The following is a 21,211-nucleotide window of genomic DNA, read 5'->3' as shown; positions in this document are numbered from 1 at the left end:
CGCAGTCTACGGCAAGCAGCCAAAGACAATTTTGTTGGCACTAATTGAATGTAAATACAATTTTGCTTTGCTGTCAAGTCTTGTGTCTAGGCGACGTCGCAACGCTGACGATGAAGACGATGACTACGATGACTATGGGGATGTGGATGTGGATGGAGATGCAGGCCAGGATGGGGCGAGGTGGATGCTCTATGACGACGTTGGCAATAAAACGAAACGAGCTGATTGTATGCTACAAACAACTGGTGCAGCTGCTGCCAGGACTCCAGGACACCCAGGACATTCAGGACTCCAGCGATCCACCAGCCAGCCTCCATCTTCAGTCCGCACTCCTGCTGAAGTGTCGTTGTAACGTTTGGCACACAGATCAAGTGCAATGCAACGTGCAAAGTTGCAAAAAGCGCAAAAATCAACAGTATAAAATCTTTTATTTAGTGTCATCATCATCAACGCTGCTCAGCTTCCATCCTTTCGCCCTGCTCAATTCTCAGTGCCCCTTGCCCTTTGGCCCGCATTTCCAAGTTTTTGGTGCACAAAATGTCATTTGCCGTTTTGAATTGATATTTACTTAAAATTTAATTACGAAATTTGTAAACATAAGTTGTAGTGCAACATGATTTTTGGGGTAAGGGGGAAAACCTGAAGGGCTTGTCGCACGAGTTTATGCGGACAATCAGGGCCAAAAACTCCATTAATAACATTAAGCCCGACTCTCAATTCAATTAAAATACATTTGTTTTAAATTGCTTACAAATTGTTTGCATTCAGGCGTTATTTTTTGTTACACGGTAATTGAATTACTTTTTGCCAGGACAATGTCCAGCCGCAGTTTGGATCAAGGATCAAAGTCAGCGAAGCTGGCTGAAAAATCGATTTAGTTTGTTGACCTTTTACGTTTTATACAGGTTTTTACAAGGTGTTTGCTTGTTGTTGTGGCAATGTTGTGTATCCTATCGGATATATGTAAATAAGTTAAAATATAATATTTACCGCTGTAAAGGTTGTAAGGAAAATTGGAATTTATTAGTGTCAAAAGGGCAATTTATTTTTAAAGCCTTTTGCAGATTATTAACGACGGCAATTAATAAAATTAATCCCAGGAATAAGCATGGTTAGCAAGAAATTTGTAATTAAAAGTTGGGAAATTTGTAGTAAAGGCATATTTAAATTTAATTTTAAATTGTGCAATCTTACCATTTTAAATCAAATTAAGTTGGCTGAATTTGGGTTGTAATAAATAATGAAGATACATATAATTAAAAATGCTTGCAGTTGTATATTTTGACACTATGTTAATTTCTAATGTTATGTTATTTAAATTATATGTCCATCAGTTTTCCAATTAAATAACAAAAAATGCAATAGAATAGCTTAATATGCAACTGACATTTTAAACAAATATCGTAATTAACTTTTTCTCTTTGCTGTTATTCGGAAATTAGTAATTGATTTAAATAAACACATGTTTGTTAATTAAATATAAAGCCACCAACTGGGAGTGGGTAATGTGACTTTTATTTGTTTGAGTTACATTAATTAAAACAGTAGTTTTTATGACTTTCGCTTGCCATGCTGCCTGTTTTGCTCCGAGGATTTAAGCTCATCTCCGCATTTTGCCTGTTTGGCAAAGTCTTCTGCATGTTGGCGACAGGTTGTTGGTTAATTAATTCATTTATGCGCATTAAGCGGTCGTGCTGGCTGTAAGTGTTCATTAGCATTTTCGCTATTTGCATCTATTCGAATGCAATTTTCGCGTTTGTGGTAATGACATTCGCAACCATAGACGCGCTCTGGTTTTTCCTATTAGCGGCGCCCAAATGTATGCTACATTTTCATCCGGAGATTCTCAAGCAAATTGTCCGGTATTCAGCATTTGTGCGGATTAGTGCACTGAGAAAAATATTGTTTTTGTTTGTTGATGAAGTTAATATTTATTTGTGTTGTATATTAACTTAAGCAACAATTACATTTTCTTGATATATTGTTCTTTAAAATTAAACCCACTAATTTAATAATTTTTTTTTAATGGAACAATTGTTAAACTAGATTTTTGTTATTTTATTAAGCAATGGGTTTAAATTATAACGCACAGAAAAAACGTGGAAAAATTGTAAAAGGTAAAAGCGGCTTTACAAATAAATAAAAGACTTATAGGTACTAAGGCTTTATTTTCTCTGTGTATATTAAATTGATAAATATTGGATACTTTCTCATTGAGATAAAATTATATATTTAACTCTAACCCTAATATTAGTATTTTTCTAATCATCCCCCAAGCAGTCATCATAATATTTCGATTGAATTAGTCTGGCACATTTTTTTCAAAATATCAATGCATTTATTTCCGATTTTTTAAAATAGTTTTTCCCAGTGCACGAGTGTGTGTTTGATGTTTGTGTGAGTGCGCGATGATGCGATTGTGTGGGTGCTGGTCCTCTGGCCCGTGCCGCCTGTCTCGGAACAAATCAAATCATCATCAAATCATGCCAAAATCGAGTTAATTCATCTCCACAGTTCATTGCGCTCTAACAAATGAGAGGGAGACGGCTAGCTGCGTGTGCGAAAGAGACGGGGCGACTACCAACCGAAAGAGACGGGGCTAGAGAGCTTATGCACTCGAAATACGCATTTCAATGCGGTTTTTCGGCATTTTGTCTAACGCAAAATATAAATGCATTTTGTCACTGAATGGCCCAAAAAGTGGTGGGAGGGGGGGGGGGGCTTTCTGCGGTGGTGGTGATGGGGTTTTTGGGTGCATAAAAATGCACGACTGGCAAACAACGCTGCGTATAAGCGATGCTTGATTGCGTTTCCGGTTTATGAAATTTGTGGTGCGCTATGCAATAATTTCTCGTGGCTTATGTGACGTCACCCTCTGATGGAATGCCTAAATGCGTGTGTTTGAGTGAGTGTTAATATTTTGTCGATTGGCGATGGCAATATTTTGTCATTTGCGAAAGCCATTATGAATTTATTTATTATTTTGCCGAATGCTCTGTGAGCTGTTGATTGCGTTTATTTCCCCACCCATTTAACCCCCCCTTTTCCTCTGAGTGTATGTGTGGGTTTTCGTGTGATTTTCAATTCGTTTTCGGCGTACGTGTGTTTTTAGCATTTTGCGTTAGCATCTGGCAAATTAAAGTGCAGGCAAGCAGAAATTCAATCTCTCGTTTGATTCTCCCTGTCCCACTCTGGCACTCTAGAACTCGCCATCTCGCTCTTTGTGCCAACTTTAAATGCGGCAAAAGTCCCTTTTTTAGCCGTCTCTCTGTCTGATTTAAATTACGAAAAGCGCACGTTTTATTGTTTGTTTCAATTGCCTGCTGACGAGCCATGGATTCAGAGATATAGCCAAAGAACCACTTGGAAAAAATGCTCATTCAGTATATTTCTTTTCAACACTATATACTTATTCCTTTGTTTTACATTTGAAAAAATTATTAAAAACAACTTATTAAACTTTTTTAATCTGTCAAAAACACGTGTGCTATTTCTGAAAAAGAATTAACTTTCATTCTTGATTATCTGAACCCAAATTAATTCCGTTGCTTTCTGATTTTTTAAAGTATCATATTAACAAGGTGTGGAATTTCTGAAAAAAATATAATAAAGCCATTATAATGCCATACAAATCAAAATAATATAACTTTAAAATTTCAATTTGGATGTCTATCAATATGCAGTAATGGAATAATTTCATTCATTGTACTTGTGAGCTTAAAATATATTGTTGCATACTTTTATACGCCTAAGTTGAGATTAAAATGGGATTTCAAACCCCTAAGGATTTGTGTGGCCTCCCTGAATATCCCCAGAATGTAAATTATAGGATGATAGTATTTGGATTAAATTTTATTAAACATTCAGCATCGTTTACTTTGCCTGGGGTTTTAAATATTTTACAAAGATGTTTAAAAGTATGCAACCCATCGCACTTTGAGATATTAAATATTTATAGCATACTTCTAGGCTTTTCCCTTTCTTTGTTTCATTTCTTTTATAACTTAAACGCTGTAAATTCTCCTTAGTGTAGATTGAGCAGGACGAGCGTAATCAGCAAATGTGCCAAACGTCCTCCAGCTTCGCCGACCAAAAAAGGTAGGGAAAACCAAATTAGTTTAATTTGTACGAAATCAAGCAAACGTATGAGAAGAAAGCCAAAAGGGAAAGAGAAAGGCAAAGCTGTAGCCTGAAATGACGGAGAGAATGGAGGAATGGCCAAAACTGTCTTCGGACCAAATTCTATTTAGCATTTGCAAGGACTCTGGCCAGCGAAATGAACTTGGGCTAATTACTCAATGCAAATTAAAATTCATGTCAAGCAGATTGGATTATCCTCACGCAACATTTAATGTCGCACTTAGCAAATGGCCAACACAGCGAAAAAGGTGAACGGATAGCAAAGTCAAGGGCGTGAAAATGCGACACTGTGGGCGGGGAAAATTGCGAGGATGAGGAAAAGCCCAAGGAGCTGCGGAGCGCTTCACAGGGCAACAAAGAAAAATCTCTTTTGAAATGCTAATGTAAAAATTCTTTAAAGAAAATTACGCAATACATTATTTTGGTTTATTTTGCATTAAAAGTCAATTTAGTGTTAAGGTCCCGGACAGGGAAAAAATAAAGAGCACACAAAAAAAAAGGGCATCCCGAAAAAACAAATGCCGGGTAGCGAGAACAAAAAAAGAGCTGTAGACCGTAAAGCGCGCAACAGGATTGGGTCCTGCCAATTGGATGGACAACGGAGTTGCCAGCCAGGACATTCGTCCTTCGGCGTGGGCATGACAACGCACCTTGGAGCCCTCGGACCCCCCAGTTTCTACTTTGCATTTTAAGTTGGCCCCGCGCAAAAGGACACGGGCCAAATCCTTCACACATTCCTCGCCGGACGGCAGGTGGCAAAGTGGGCGTCTTCGGTTGCTGCCTCATTCTTCATCTTCATCGGCATTTCCAGCGGAAAATATTAAAATTTTCCATTGGAAAAACCTGAGAATTTCACCTTGCTGTGATGTAATATAATAATTTAAAATAGCCTTGGTGCCTTGGGAAAGTGCGAAATTAATTAAAACAAGTGTATTTGTATTTTTAGCCAATACAATTAAAGTCTTTAGTGTTAAAGAGTTACAACAGTAAGCTCTATAAATATTATAACCCCTAAGAGGTAGTTCTTTTCTATTTGTAAATAAAATCAATTATAATGGGCTAACGAACAAGAACATATTAGAAATTTTTAAATGAAATAGCACACTGCACATCGATTAAATTTATCGATGCAATTAAATTCTTTAGTGTTGAAAAGTTGCAAAAGTTAATTCTATAAATACTACAACTTCTTGCATGTATCACTTTTCCTTCCATTAATTAATTTAATATAATGGGCTAATGAATAAGAACATGTTATAAATTTAAAAAATGCTGTAATTTAACCCAATTTATTTTTATTATAAAAGTTAGGGTTGTAAAATAAGTGTTATACAGTTGCGGATGAAAGGCCCGCAAACCGTTTCAATATTTTGAAATTTATAATATATTGTCATATATATTTGTTTGTGATATTTCTAATATATTATTAAAAGCCTAAATCTATTTGATTATTTATGTAATATTGATTAATGACTGTTTTCCATTTAGACTGCAGACTTTTTAGAAGCATTCTAAATGATTCCAAAATCCTCCGGTTCCCTTTAGCAAAATGAGATTATAAGCTTTTCGCATTTAACTTAACAATATGCAACAAAAGCCATTATTATGGCTGCCTTCCACTTAGCCGCGCTTTTTTTCCAACATTTTCGCCGCGGCTTTTCCCATTGTGAGATTGTGTGCCGGGCGGTCCTTTTTCGTCGAGTGTCCTGCGTGGCAGGACACCATCGCCATAGCCATTGCCGCGGCACGCTGCCTCTGCTCCGCTCTTTATCTATTAAAACGCCTTCCAATTTGCATATTTCTGCAGCTGTAACAGCTGTCAACGCTGGACGCGACGCAGGACTTATTGTGGCAGGGATCGGGAAGGGGATCTGGGAGGATATTGGGGAACCGGGGAAGTGGTGGTGGCTGCTCTTAAGATAATGTCCGCCGGCCAGCGGACTCGCCACGCCGTCCGCCGTCTGGGGCAATGGAGTGAGCAAATTAAAGCCCCGGTCTGTAAAAGCAAATCAGAAGGGGGTCTCAATTCGGGGGATACAGTCTGAAAAGGGGACATAGCAGAGTGTTGATGGTCCCTATAAACACATACTGTACTTTCACCATCTACGTTCGCCGAGAAACTTGGTAAAGAAGTAGGACTATGAACGAAAATGTCCCACTTAATATAAGGAATTTCAAATAAAAATCCTTAAAAATAATGTAGGTTCCAATGTCAACTTTACAAGTTGATATGACATCTAGGTTATAAACTTGGAGTATAAATAGGACTTCAAGAGAAAATGTTCATCTAAATAGAAGAGAAACAAGACACTTCAAAGTAAGGTTTAAAATATTACAAGTTCATAAAACCTTTCAAATATAACTTCGAATACAAGAGAATAAGTCTACCTTAATATTTATTGTACTTATACTTAATATCAAGAAAATCGTCAAACGAAATTCGTAAAAAATAGTTTAAATTCCAATATATCTTATAATTATACTTATAAAAATCGTTTTGCAAGGCAGCATCTGAAAACTTGGTAGGGAAGAAAATTTAGAAAGCAATATTATATTTTAACCATTATACAATTTAATAAGCTTAAAATTGTGAATTATCAAATACAAAAATTATTTAGTATTCTATTTTTAACACATTTAATAAATTTTATCAATTATTCTTATCAGAAATGTACTCAAATCAAAAAAAAAAACGAAATTGGAAAATTTAAATTCCTCCCTTTTTAAAAATAGCAAATAAATCAAGGGGCATTACAAAGTCCACGCCCTCAGAACTTTTTGTCCGGCGTTATTTGTATCGTTTTATTCGGTTTTATGCCATTTTATTTCGTTTCTTTCGTTGGCTTGTAAGGCTGTCACATTACCTACATCAAGTGTCACTTTAAAACGCATTTTTCTTTCACTTTCACCCCGCTCGGGTCTCATTTTGAAGTGTTGCTCAAAGCTGTCGCCACTTTGCTTTATCTAAAGACCGTACCGCCCCTTTCCCCGATGTCCTTTCAGATCCGTCCTGCTGCCCCAAAAACCGACCGATTTCGTCCCTCTGGTGGTCCCTCTTCGTGTTTGTAAACAATTCGAGGCACATTAAGTTCCAATTAAGTAACATTCCAGGCAAATCAGAGACCCGGCCTCTGGCATTTGTTTATGCTGTTGTTGCAGAGCCGGGATGGAGCATCAGCAGATTGCTTTGTTAATATTAATTTGTCATTAGTTTCGGGCTTACGAAGCCGTCTCGTTTAAAATGCATTGATAGGCCAAGTGGCTCTTATCACAGCTACAGCTGCGAGCTGTGTACATAGCCACTGGTCGGTGGGTTTGTCGTCCTGCCTTCAAATATCAGATAAGTTTAATGCGCTTTAAACTGTTTGGCTAGGGGCTTGCGGCCAGTGTCGAGATGGGGTTGAAATCCCCCCTTTAGGCCAGGCTTCCTTTGAAAACTAGGCACAACTGTTGCTCGGCCACTTTGCTGATGAAAGGGTGCGAAGGTATTTCGGTTTCCAACCCAACCGCAGCCTCACCTGCCTACACCCGACTCAGGTTCTCATCCTCATCCAATGAGTTCAGCACTTAGAAAAAAAAACACCCTCTTCTTATTATCTTCCTTGTATTGGTTTTGCCTTATAGTTTTTGACAATGGGTTTTATTTATTTTTCCAAAATATATTATATATATTAGAACATTAAATGGTTTGGATACAGTCTAGATTTTCAATATTTATTACTCATTGTCCATTCCATTATTCCATTATCTTACCATAATCTTTATTATATTTAATTTGTCTAATATTTTCATTATTTTGGTTCTATTCCGATTTTTTATAACATTATTATTGGGTTCACATCCAGATATCGCAAACCGTTTATCTTCTTGGTCAACTTTTGGTTCAGATTTTCATATGAGTCCATAGCTTGCAATTTCTATAATCTAAAAACGTATTAAAAACTATGTAAATAAGATACATTTATTGCAATGTTAATATGGTAACCCATGCGATAAGCAACATTTTAATGAGTTTAAAAGCTTCTAAATAGCTTGTAAATAATTATTTATACTAAATGCACCTATATCTAGTGATTTACGACATTTAGAAAAATAAACATTTATTTTTACTATTTTTTATAAGTTCTCTTAATAAAGACGTTTTGAATGACTTTGTATAGTAATCTTTATATAGTTTCTTCTGTACCAGGGACATTTAATTTTCTCAGTGCATTCTTTGCCTTATCTGGTCATCGGTTGAGGACCTTAGTGTGCTTTTCTTAGGGTGCCATTTTGATGGACAGATCTTCGAGCACAGCCATAGAGATTTCATTTTCCGCACCAAGTCCTTTTCGCTGGACTAGCTTTCTTTCTGCGGCTGTGGCTGTTCTTTTTGCCGGCCATCATCTTGTTTTATTTTTATTTTCATCTGGTTTTTTATACGCTTCAACACGGTCGGACTATATGCCACATATATATATACATATATATATTTATATAAACACTGGCAGCACTCAAAGGCTTCGGCCTCAAGTGTCGACGTTTTTTTATTTCACGCTACTTTGAGCTGATACACATGCAAATACACACACACACCCACATTGCGGGGGCCACAAAGCGTAAAAATGTATAAAGCTTATGCCAACTGGCAACCCATTCGGCAGACTGCCTTTAGTCAGTCAGTTTAGCATAGCAAAATCCACCCATACCCCTTTAACCAACCCACCAAACTACGCATAAAAACCAAATATATATATATATGGATGTTTTCAATTCAAACACAGCCACGGCAACCGCAGCATGTGGCTCTTGAATAGAGGTATAGAGTGGAATATGTCTAAAAAGGAAGGTGTTATCTGATTGCCATTTTAAACACAGCGCCCGCTGCAGCAATTTCGAGTGCAATTGGTAAAGCACTGGCCAAATCAAAAGCGATGTCCGCTGAAAGGCGAGGCGAGCGCATAAAAGCTGAAGGATCCAATGAATGGCTCGGCGGGTCCAGTGTTTTCAGATGAGCCTCCAGACCCCCCCACCCCCCACATCGAAAAAGAGCCCCCGGCGAGTGCCCACAGAGACATTAAAAGATAATCGGCACCAAGTAGAAGCGCAATCAGAGGCCCCCGAAGAGGATGAAAGACCAGCGGACACATTCCGTATTTGTCAACGGATTGTCAAAGCCAAGTTGGCAAACGATGGGGTTTTTTGAGGCCCGGGTAGGTAAGCTAGATCAGCCGATTTAGTTAGAAACATGCTTAGATATAGATTGGCTTAAATAGGTGGTTTGGGGATTTTTAAAAATATTTTGTGTATTAAAAGACTAATAATAAGCCCTATATTTAGAAAGCTGAAAAAGCAAACCTATACTTATTACGAATTTAAAAGCCCTATTTTGGAGTCTTATATTGAAGGAATATTTGTTTTTTAGCTATTTTGATTTTAAGCGCCTTACTTTAGTGTCATAGATTCTAAGAATTTTTGTATTGTCAAAATAATTTAAGCTCACTATTTGTTAAAGATTTATTTATTTTCTATATATAATAAATGAATTTAAATAAAGAGAGAAATAAGATTTTGTATAAAAAAATAATTTTAATGATGTAATATAATCCACCACAAAATCTAGCAATTTTTAATTGCCGAACACAAGTTATTTTATGGCCATTAGCAGCACATTAATATTTGCAAGTCAGTGAGTCATTAGCAGAAAATGATTATTAATTTACGTGCAATTACAACAATTAGAAAGTCAACCAAGAAGCCTAAATAGCACAATTAGTTGACGGCTTGCCATTCTGAATTATTAAGGATTCCCACCGCACGGCACATGCAAATACTGATGACTTTATTGGGCCACTGCAGTCGGTGTCGTTTTTCGTAGCCGTTTAACTGAAATAATAATTCATGCTCACGTATCTCGTTAGGGCATTCGGACATTTGCCCCTTTTTCTTGGTCTGTGTCTGTCTTCGATGTCCTGTTGCCTGTTTTTCTGTTTGCGTACGCTTTTCCAACCAACTCATCGGTCTCTGTGTGTGTGTGTTTGCCTACACTGAGCAAAAAAGGGGAGTGGGCTGGGGGAATGTAAGTGCAACGGGGCGTATGTGCAACGCAAGTCGTTTAAAAGTCACACACTAATTAAACGGCACTCGGACACTTTGCTCCACTGAATTGCGAGTGTATGGGTATGGGCATCCCATGGTATCCCATGGCATAGTGCTTACACTATCGGCAATTAAAATCTAAAAGAAGCCCTGTCTCTTCCTGTCTGCGAAAACCCCCTACTATTTGCTTAAGCTTCTCCTCTTTATAAACGTAAATGATTGAGCTCCGTTTAGCGTTGAGCAGACTTTGGCAAATAATGTGGTGTACCACGCTAGATTTTAATGAATGAAAGCGATAATCGCTTTCAATTGCAAAGCAGTTGGGACGCCTCAAAGAAGCGCTGGACAGTGGGCAAATAAACACCGATATCGTGGGGCCATCAAAGCGAAACATTTGTTTTGACTACAGCGAATGGTACACCATTTAAGAGCGCATTTTTATTTATAACCGAAATTTGGGATCCAATTATCAGGGCAAACCTTAGAAATAAAGGCTTTACAAATTTATTTTAAAAGATTTGGAGCAGAGGTCGACATCCCACTAAGCGGGCATAGGGAAAAGCACTGCCTGTTCTCCGCCGCCACACAAACAGCGGACTAGCAGTCGGCACACAAACATTAATAAGCTTGCCCCGTGCTGATTTTGAAAAGATGGATAGTCGTTGTTTTGTGTTACAAAAGCTGATATTTCAATGTCATGTTAACTTTAATTATTAGTGGGTTAAACACCTCTTTCTGTAAAATTTAGTTTCTCAATATCATGTTAGGTTAAATCCTACTGAAAAGTAAATTACCCACAGAATCGTGTTATAATCGAATCTGTTAAGATTGGTCGTTCGTAAAAAATATAGCTATGAGAAAACGAACGTGTTTTTCTGAAAAAATTAACTTCATTTTTGCAAAAAGATAACAAATTATAAAAAATATACTTTTAAAAATGTTTAACAAATTTTTTCGTGTCACAAGTCAAAAATTTCTGAATAAAAAACACTTTACAGTCATATAAACATTAAAATTAATATCAAATTAGCTCACACCCGAAATATTATATCTGCCAATCTGTAAAGCAAATTTTGGCGTGAGAAACTTGTATTTTTTTTATTCACATTTATTTTTTACACATTTCTGCTTGTTTGACCACAATCACATTACTATGTCAAATAGCCAGCTGAGGGATCATTAGGTAATCCCAGCTTATTTAACCGCAGCAAAAACCTCCCCACAAATTTGAATAAATTTTTCAAGTCAAGCATTTTTGTCCAAGGGTTTTCGATTTTCGTATTGGTTTTTTATTTCGTATAGCCACTTAAGCGAATGGGGAAAATGGACTAGCGCCATAGATGCCGCCGGCGGTGGCACCAAAGCCGCCAATGGCCGGATATCCAATATTATAGCCAACGCCATAACCATAAGGACGACCATAATATCCGCCCGCCAGTCCCAAGCCGCTGGAACCGTACAGATTGCCGTAAGGATAAGCTGAGGAGCGTATGCCGGCGTAGCTTCCATAGCCACCGTAGCCCCCATATCCTCCATAGCCTCCTCCGTAGATTCCTCCATAGCCACCTCCATATCCTCCGCCGCCCAAATAGGGATAGGGAATTTGGCGACTCACTCGCTCGCCCCTTTCGGCATCCTCGTTTTTTCCAGACTCATTTTGCTGCAGCGGTTGGCCAACTGTTGCGGCGATTAGCAGCGCATATAATCCAAATAAAAACCAGCTACGCATTATCCTTATAGCTCCTTGAACTGTTTCGGCGCTTGACTTTATCAGTGGCTTTATGGTTGCTCCGCTTTTGGCTAACTGTGACCTGGCCAACTGGCGACCGGTGTCTTTATAGCCTAGAACTTTGGGCATAAAATGGAAACTTTTGTTTTGCGATTTCCCTCGCACTTCATCTGTTTGTTTTGCCTCCGCCGCTTGTTAGCAAAAATTAGATGCTAATGTAAATGCCATAAAACAAACTATTAAAATATGCTGGAACATTGCCCCCTGCCCCTGCAAAAATGCCAGTCCCCCTAAAATGGAACAAAAAGCCAATTCATATGGTTTGCGCGGGTACTTTTGGTGGCACGCTAAGTGGCGCTCATGAAATCGAATGGCAGCCAGTGGCAGTTTAAAGAGCAAAACATTTCACTTTGCGGCGGAACCAACTTCTGAGCAGTGTTGGCCATTTCAGATTACAGCAAGTAGCCAGATTAAAATGTGATTTTAAAGCAAGGAAATTAAGCTTTGATATGAAAAAGGTATGGTTATTTGGATGTTATTATATACACAAGAAGATATCTTGAGTTATGGAAAATGAGTATAGTCAGGGGTCTCACAGAAATCTCTTTCAAACATATTTTTCTCTACATTCCAGAAAAACTGTTTCAGAATCAAGTAGGCGATTTAAAACCCACCAAATAGAAGAAACTAAAAGTCGGAGAAACCTTACTCTGAAACACACACAAACCTTTAAGAACTTTGCGAGATCGACGTGTATTTTGGTTGGTTTTTCAACTACCCGTCCCTAAAACCTTTGAAGATTTCCGCATAAAGTTTAGTAACTAAAGTTATAATAAAACACATATTCATGTGTTCCGACAATAGCATTCTAACCCAAAAAACTTGGTTCAAAGAAATTATAAAATTTACATAATTCGAAATAGGCTTGAAATCTTTTATTAAGGTTCCTAAAAGTATGTTGTGCATTTTTACATAAAATTTCTGGTTACCAAATATTTTGTGGCATACTTTTAGACACCTTCATAAGTGGGTTCCGAGCCTCTTAGAGTTTCTGTAACTTCCGCAAATATTTTGTTTTTGAAAAAGTCAAACGCTGGCTATGAAACCGCCAAGTTGGCCACACTGCTCCTGCGGTCAGGTAAGCTGTGTAAATGTGCTAATTTCATTTGAAGGTTAGTTATGCTATTGACCAGGCCCCATACCATGCCATATCATACCATTCCCGTTCCCAGACTTTCGGCAGACGCCTCCAACTTCGGGGTGCGTAAGTGTGAATTGCTGTTAGCTGTTGCTCTTGTTGTTTGCAGAGTTCGGCCAGTTTGCCAGTTTGCGAGTTTGCCAGTTTGCCGGCCAGCTTGTTTGCCTGTTTGCTGCTGTTTGGCTTCGCTGTTTGTTTTATGAACGCGGGCCGGGCCATTAACAATGCTCGATGGCTCTATAGACGGCTTGAATAGCTCTCAATTGGTTTATTGCGGTTTTGGCGCATGTGTTTATGTCGGCTAAAATCCGCTGTCTAATCCAAAGGCAAAGCTGCGGCATTTTAATTCATTTATGCAAAACGCGAAATCTCTCTACCCATCTCCATTTCGCTGCCCAAATTTGCTTATTCAAATTTAAACGCTTTTAGCCAGTCCAGAAAACTGGGTCAATTAACGATGTCAACGTCAAAATGATGCACATTTTGCGACCCACTCCCTCTTACAGATACCCAAAAAGCCCCCGCCTTTCGCCCCGAAATCCACTGGATGGCATAAACTTCCGCATAAATTTCCCACCAAGAGACTGCACCGGGGGAAACTCAATGAGAGAAAAAGAATCTCAGACACGGCATAAATTAAAAATACACTTTTTACTCGACCACCGCCGACCTGGCCAAAAAGTATTTTGACTATGATTGTCATAATCAGTGGAGAAACCGGGGAAAAAAATGAACAGGAAACCTTAAAAAGGCCACGCAAACATTTACCCTACAGTATTTAACCGCCCCAAAGAACCGAATGGCGATTAGTAAAATTACTAATTTACATTGGCCAGGTGTTCGTGCTTTTTGGGTAGCGCTGTTTTGACCAGGTTCATGGTTATTTATGTTCCAGCATATTTTGTTGGAAATGGAAATTCATATTTAATTAGACTCTACCACCTTTAAACTGGAATTATAATTTTATTCCTTACATAAGCAAATTCCTACAGGTTCTTACCTTGAATAAATCTCAAAAACTTGTAGTGGTAAATTAATTAACTAATTTACGTGAAGTTATTTTTAATATGTTGAAATAAGACATTATAACTAGTTTACATTGCACTTTTGCGACTACTGAAAAGTCTTAATAAAAATGAAATCACGTGCAATGATAGAACGTTTTTACCTGTTTAAGCCTGGAAAATCTTTTCTCTTTTTTAATGCTAGTCCCCCTTAAAAAGTTTTAATATTTTCTTGCTTGCATTTTGTTTGTTACTTCTTTAAAAGTTCAACACAAAGTTTCGCTTCTTCTCAGAAAAGATGACTATAATGTTGTGAGAAACGTAGGCTGTCGTGTCATTTTCTTTACCCCTGTTGAACTCAGCTGCCGGTGAGGATGGTCGGCAATTGACGGATGACAGGTCAGACGGCAAATCAGTTTAATATACAAGTTTGAGCCGTAGCAGATTTATTTTAACGGCCACTTTGAGTGCATAATTGAATTAAAAGTTGTGTTGTCCTCGCTTGTATCTCTGTTTTGTATTCGTGGGAAAATGTGACGATCTAATGGATTAACCTTGATTACATTTATTGTATAATTGTTAACAATTACCTGAAATTATCAACTTATATATAAGCATTTTGTTTTGGGTGACACCTTTAAAAAGTATTATCAACGGTTATGTATACTTAACATAAAATTGAATCTTTGAAATGATAACTTCATTCATATAATTTCTTACTTTTCCCAGGTTATATAAGATGAATAATAATTTGGAGATCAGCAGAAAACTTGTTTTTTAATATAATATAAACATCAGCTTATTTAGCAAAGACATGGTATTTTTAAATTTCTTTGAATTTCATCTTATTTATAAAACCAAAAATAAAATGGATCAACGATCTAGTTTCTCCTACACACAAAATAATTAAATCCAAATGGCTAATCATACCATTAAAGCATTATGATTTTTAATATAATAAATAAAGAAATAAATTAAACTACCTGTTCATTGATTTAGACACTAACCCTTCCGTAAAAGATTTTTATTATTAGAAAAGAAAATTAAATTTGTAAATAATAATAACCATACCTAAAATCGAAGTAGTCTCAGTAAATTTATTAGTTTATCGCGATAATATGACTCATATTTATTTCCCAAGATTTAGAACCAGTGTAAGTGAAACCAAAACCCAGAAATTATCTGAAAATGTGCTAACCACTGAGCAAGCTAATAGCCGAGAGGAGTCAGTGCGTCACTCAAAATGAAAACGACCACATTGATGACATTTAAATAACAACCAGTTGCGTCGACTGTTTACCCTTAGATTTTAATTAAGTCAAACAAACAAAACAAAATACCCAATCCCCGCTGGAGAGCCTTACGAAATCTGAAAGATGAATGGAGTGGCAGAGGCCCACTTGAGATGGTGCTCCCCATGAATACTTGGCCACTTGTCTATCGATCTGTTGTGTTGTGCTGGCCAGGCCAAGAAACTTGAATGTTTTGCGCATTTGAATAGTAGTCTCAACTTGAGTCGAGTCTGAGACTCTGGAGAAAGCCCATCATCAACCGGCTGGCCACTTCAGAGCACCCCCCCCACCCATTTTCTGGGGTGTTTGCCAAAAACTTTTGGCTCTTCTGCCTGTGCTCCGTTTTTGTTGCCTAATAGGTTTTGGTTATTATTATTGGGGAGCATTATGGTTGTTGTTTAGCCAGACGGTTAATACGAATCGCTCTGCCCGGAGTATTCATTTCAGTATTCGGTTTTTGACGTAACATTCGCAACTTTGATGTTCCGCCCCGTCGAACCACTTCTACTACTTTTATTCGCTTCCTCTGCCTCGAGTCGATAAATTCCAAATCATATAAATTGCCAGGCCGCAGAGCAGAGGCTTCATAGAATCCATCGAAACTTTGTCGGTGATTAGTGGCAGAAGTTTTACTCGAAATGCGCACATTTGTTTGCCTCGCCCTGGCGGCCATACTTTTGGTCGCCGGCTCCTCAGCAGCCACATATGATCCTGCGGCCCAGCTCCTGGCCGTGGATGCAGGTGTCCAGGCTTCATCGGCCGCTCGGCAAGTTCGTCAGTATGGAGGCGGTTTTGGAGGAGGCGGCTTTGGAGGACGACCAGGAGGTGGCTTTGGAGGAGGACCTGGAGGCGGCGGTGGCTTTGGAGGTCCAGGAGGCGGCGGTGGCTTTGGAGGTCCAGGAGGCTTTGGAGGTCAAGGAGGTGGTTTCGGAGGTCCAGGAGGCGGTGGCTTCGGAGGCGGTGGCTTCGGAGGACCAGGAGGCGGCGGTGGCTTCGGAGGACCAGGAGGCGGCGGTGGCTTCGGAGGAGGTCCAGGAGGCTTCGGAGGCTTTGGACGCTAAGGCCCTACCAGCAATCATCTGTGACTGACTAAGCTTAAAACACTAGAAAAAGAATGTGTAATTAAGTGCATTCAAGCACGTTCTAATTAAGTTCGAAATAAATTAACCCCTTTTCTTTAATTCACCTAATTTCCTTGTCTTTTGCATGGCCCACAGTGATTGGCACAACTATTCAGAGTTAAATTTTGTTTGCAAAGGCTCTTAAAATAATCTGGTTTGGTTTGAGTACAAAAAATATTTTTGTGAGATATATAAGATCTCGTTAAAGAATTATAAAATACTATAGTAATAAAGGTAAACTGTTTGAGGAAGTATTACAAAATGGCTGCAGTTATCTCTACAGATTTTAAATAATTTATAAAGATGCTCAAGAGTATACTACGAAATGTTATGAAGTCCTAAATGTCGTAATCTTTTTTATAAGATTTATAAGGTGTTGGAAAAGTGTTATAAAATACATTAGTAATATTGGTAAGCTGTTAGATAATCTTTGAAAAATAGCAGCAGCCATCTCAACAGATTTAAAATAATTTAAAAAGGTGCTTCAGAGTATGCTACATACAGCCTACTTTTAGGCACATTTTAGAAGTGAAATCGAACCTCTAGATTTGTATCTAGTTTACCATGAGAACTCTATGAGTGCCAAAGAGAGAAGATAAATTCTACCGCCTTTTCCCCTGTAAATCAGCCTTTAATTCTTTCTATCGCCGTTTGTTTGCGTTTTCCAATTTATAACAAAGCAATCCATTGAAACTTCGCCTCGGCTGCTGCCACTGGCGTCTGCTATCTAACTTGCCAATCGCGCTGGCTCGCAAAAGTCGTTTAAGATTAAACGTTTGCTGTAAAATTTCTCTTTTGACAAGCGCCCTTTTATTGTTAAAAAATTAACTTGGCTTTAAATTTACGCCTTTTGTTATCCCTTGACCTTAGCGCAGAGGACAGCCCAGCCCAGCCACCCAGCCAACCAGCCACCCACCCACTCATACAAGGGTCATACGCCAACATTGATAAAAGTTTTCGCTTTTTTCTCGTTGCCCCATCGCCCCTTTTCATTTTTTCCGGCTCGTGAAAAATTTCTTGTTACTAGAACGCAGTCTTGTAAAAGGCTTTGTTAGTCTACACTTTCACGGTATACTTTGGGAACTTTGTTAAAAGAGGACTTTTCATTCTTTTTTCGCGCGCTTTAATGACTTTGCATAGTTGGGGTTTAAAGAATTTAACAGTTTTAGATTAAGGACTGTAGTAAGAAAGTTAAAAATAATCCCTGCTAGAGTTGGCAATGTATTTGGATAACTCATTAGTTAAACAGTTAATTGGTATTAAATTAAACAAATTTAATGAAGAATGTATGCATTTATCTAAATGGTAATTGGGTAGTCGTAAAATTGCCGTGGAAAATGTTAATTTATTGTTATAATTTCTATATCATATGCTCATATCTTACCAGAACCTTTAACATCTTAATATATCAAAGTCTTAAATGTCATTATTAAAATTATTTTAGAGTGTATGCCTTATTGATTATAAGATAATATATATTTAATCAATATTTATTTAGTTAAGTTAAGATATGTTAAATAATTTCCTTGAAAGTTCCCACTTAGAGTATTACAGGTTCGATGACCTTTAGGTTCATCCTGCTTCCTCTGCTTTTTGGCCGTTTTGGCGGAGCAGTTCTTATCGAAATCGTGTCTCAATAAATCTACGGCACCTTCGAATACCCACCCGCCCACTTTCGATAACCGCCCCCAAAAGGGCACCGCCCCAGCAGCTGTTGGGGAAAATCGGGGAAAATTCGAGAAAAGCCGTTCGAACTGATTATCCATGTTGACCGTCGCGGCAGCAGCCGCAGCTGATTGATTTGTTATTGAAAATATTAGGCCTGGCCCAGGGGGGAAACTGGGGATCCCGAAAGATGGGGATCTGTGGGTAATGTGAGTAGGGGAGTGACGTGGAACGTGCTGTGCGTTTGGATACGCTTGAAACTTTTATAACTTTATGAGGGCGTTGTAATTTGATATCGCAAAGTTTTTTTTATTGCCTTTTATAGCCTTATAATTTGGCCGCGATGCTGTTACCATTGTTGTTAAAGTTGTTGTTGTTCTTGCTGGTGTCGCCACAAGAGAGATTCTGAGCCCGGTTTGTTGGCCCATCGGGCGTATACTTGTTGTTTGTGGCGGCTTTTTGTTTACACGTTATTTATGGCTTATAAATACGTATCGCTTTTTTGGGGGAAGGCGCCCGGGGCGTCTTTTCTGAGATGCGAACAACTCACATGTGGCCCGTACTTAAGAAAGCTCTTAATGAGCATTAGATGTCTAGTCCCGTCATTCAAATGACGGCACATTTTGCAATCCCCAACGTACATATGTGATTAGTTCTAATTTAATTCGCAGCTGGGTTTTTCTACCCACTTCAAATAATAATAAAGTACCAAAGAAGAAATTCCAAGAAATAGATATTGACAGTTTCTATGCTTTTTAATCCAAAAAGATATTTATCTTATAACGACTTTGGTAAATTAAAGACCATTGACGTAATAGCATGATAGTTCGATTCTTTCTGTGTTGTTTTTTTAAGGGAATAAATTTAGTTAAATTTAGGTTTGTTAGTAACTTCATAAATACAGTCTTGTTTCTTTGTTTCTATTAACGTTGTAAATAAATAGTGAATTTCCCTAATTTAAATGCGTTATAGGATAGTATAATAACCATTTATTGTGAATACCAAATGACAAATTAAAGATTTATTCAAATTGGATTGTCCGTGCCAACAAACAGAAACAGTTAAAAAGTTCTGCTACAAACTACTTTTTAACAAGTTACAAACAAAATTGGGTGAAGTCTGTCAAGGGTTATGTTCAAAAACATTTTAATAATTTAAAGAGCGTTTTAAACAAAAGTTTTGGACATTTTAATCATGTTTAAATTGCCAATTAAAATATTAAAATAACCCAAACACAAATTGAAAATTTCTAATTAAGCAAATTCTTTTGATAATAAAGATCCATAATAACAGCAAATATAAGATTTTAAAGTTTCACGCTTTAATTAGTTATATTTTTAAATAGTATTACAGTATTTTATAAAATGTTTGAAAATTTACTTAGTTAAAATGGTATTGTTATTTTGAATATTATATCATCTATTTAATCCCAATAGCATGCGTAGATCGACGGGGGGTTGTGGGGGATAGATACCCCACTCGGTTTCCAAATTTTTGATATCTACTCAACCACATTTTTTTATATCCCACACAAACAAATTCTGGATCCGCCACAGCCATATAGGTAAACATAAATAATTATTGAATGGGTGTTTTTGTTTATTAGTTAACCTATGACATACCACAGTCGGCTTGCAAAACTTGTAGATTAATATGTTAAGTATATTATTCCCTCTTGTAGAACATAATTAGAAGCGAGTGAGGTGAGCAGTGGAGTGGGTAAAACCGAGAACAGGTTGTTTTTCGCTGCGCAGAAATGATGTTGTTATTTTCTTTTTTTCTCCCCCCACCCAGTTAGTTGTTTACAATTTCAGCTCGAGGCTCTTGAGAGTCGGGGGTTTTCTTCGCCATTTGATTATGCTCAGGAAATTTAATTGTTTAAGGTCGTCGGCGCAGGCAGAACTCGTTTAGAACCCCACAGTCATCAAGTCAGCTCGAAAAGGGTATATAAAGCGACCTGGCGGGGGATCGGCTCGACCATAGTGAACTTTTGGGTGAACGAGACAAACGGAGCGATGCGCGTTTACCACTTGAATCTATTAGTGCTAAGTGCGGGCCTTTTGGTCCTGATGGCGAAATCGGGAACCACGGCCCCCCAGGCGGATGTGGATGTACAGCAACTGACTCTGGCGGATGTAAATCGGGCCGAGGAGCAGCAGGAGATGCCGGCAGTTCGCCTGGCCAGGCAATTTGGAGGCGGTCGAGGAGGATTTGGCAGAGGCGGCGGTGGATTCGGCCGGAGGGGAGGCGGAGGATTCGGACGAAGGGGAGGCGGAGGATTCGGCGGCGGTGGATTCGGCGGCGGTGGGTTCCGGAGACCCGGTGGATTCGGAAGAGGTGGCTTCGGGGGTTTCGGAGGAGGATTCCCACCACCACCTCCACCGCCCTTCTTCGGCGGGCCCTTCTACGGCTAGGTGTTATTAATTTAATGTGCATACATGTGATACGATCAGAGCAGGATTAGCTCCTAATAAATCAACACGAGCTGCTGCTCTAATTACCCGACCAAGTGCTGAACCAGTTTTTTATGTGGGCCGTACTCTCTTTAAATTTCCATCACAGGTACTTAGCCATCTTTATAGGGGCTCTTGGCGGAAGCTGATGCGAAATACAGGGATGCACTATTAAGGTTTGTCATGAGATTTAAGGAAAAACTACATTTTTAGTAAAAATAAAAATATTACTTTGTTATAAAGTGAGTTGCAGTCATCCCTTATGAATTTTAAGTATTTAAAAAAGTAAACTATACACAGAGAGAAGTATCTAAGAACATTGTTCTTGAATTGAGAACATTCGTTTAGTAAAAATAAAAATATTACTTTGTTATAAAGTGAGTTGCAGTCATCCCTTATGAATTTTAAGTATTTAAAAAACTAAACTATACACAGAGAGAAGTATCTAAGAACATTGTTCTTGAATTGAGAACATTCGTTCTTAAAAACCGTGTAAGAACATTTTGGTATCAATATAAGAACGGAATGGTG

At 38.2% G+C, this 21,211-nt stretch overlaps 3 protein-coding genes across 3 annotated transcripts; 2 read left to right on the top strand and 1 right to left on the bottom strand.

Moving 5' to 3' along the window:
• Window positions 1–11,470: 11,470 nt before the first annotated feature.
• On the bottom strand, window positions 11,471–12,034 carry LOC118877579 (shematrin-like protein 2). Its single transcript, XM_036816836.3, has one exon. It carries the CDS (start codon window positions 11,945–11,947, stop codon window positions 11,525–11,527), a length of 423 nt encoding a protein of 140 aa, XP_036672731.2. The 5' UTR covers window positions 11,948–12,034; the 3' UTR covers window positions 11,471–11,524.
• Window positions 12,035–16,016: 3,982 nt separating this feature from the next.
• LOC108010990 (uncharacterized) lies at window positions 16,017–16,631 on the top strand. The gene has a single exon (XM_017076010.4). The coding sequence runs from the start codon at window positions 16,080–16,082 to the stop codon at window positions 16,500–16,502; it is 423 nt and encodes a 140-aa protein (XP_016931499.3). The 5' UTR covers window positions 16,017–16,079; the 3' UTR covers window positions 16,503–16,631.
• A 3,565-nt stretch (window positions 16,632–20,196) lies between these two features.
• LOC118877936 (protein FAM98B) lies at window positions 20,197–20,736 on the top strand. The gene has a single exon (XM_036818602.3). It carries the CDS (start codon window positions 20,243–20,245, stop codon window positions 20,639–20,641), a length of 399 nt encoding a protein of 132 aa, XP_036674497.2. The 5' UTR covers window positions 20,197–20,242; the 3' UTR covers window positions 20,642–20,736.
• The last annotated feature ends 475 nt before the right edge of the window (window positions 20,737–21,211 follow it).

The sequence above is a fragment of the Drosophila suzukii genome, chromosome 3 (assembly GCF_043229965.1).
Source record: "Drosophila suzukii chromosome 3, CBGP_Dsuzu_IsoJpt1.0, whole genome shotgun sequence".
Taxonomy (NCBI): domain Eukaryota; kingdom Metazoa; phylum Arthropoda; class Insecta; order Diptera; family Drosophilidae; genus Drosophila; species Drosophila suzukii.
The sequence above is the reverse complement of the archived record's forward strand: the minus strand, read 5'-3'. Positions and strand labels throughout refer to the sequence as shown.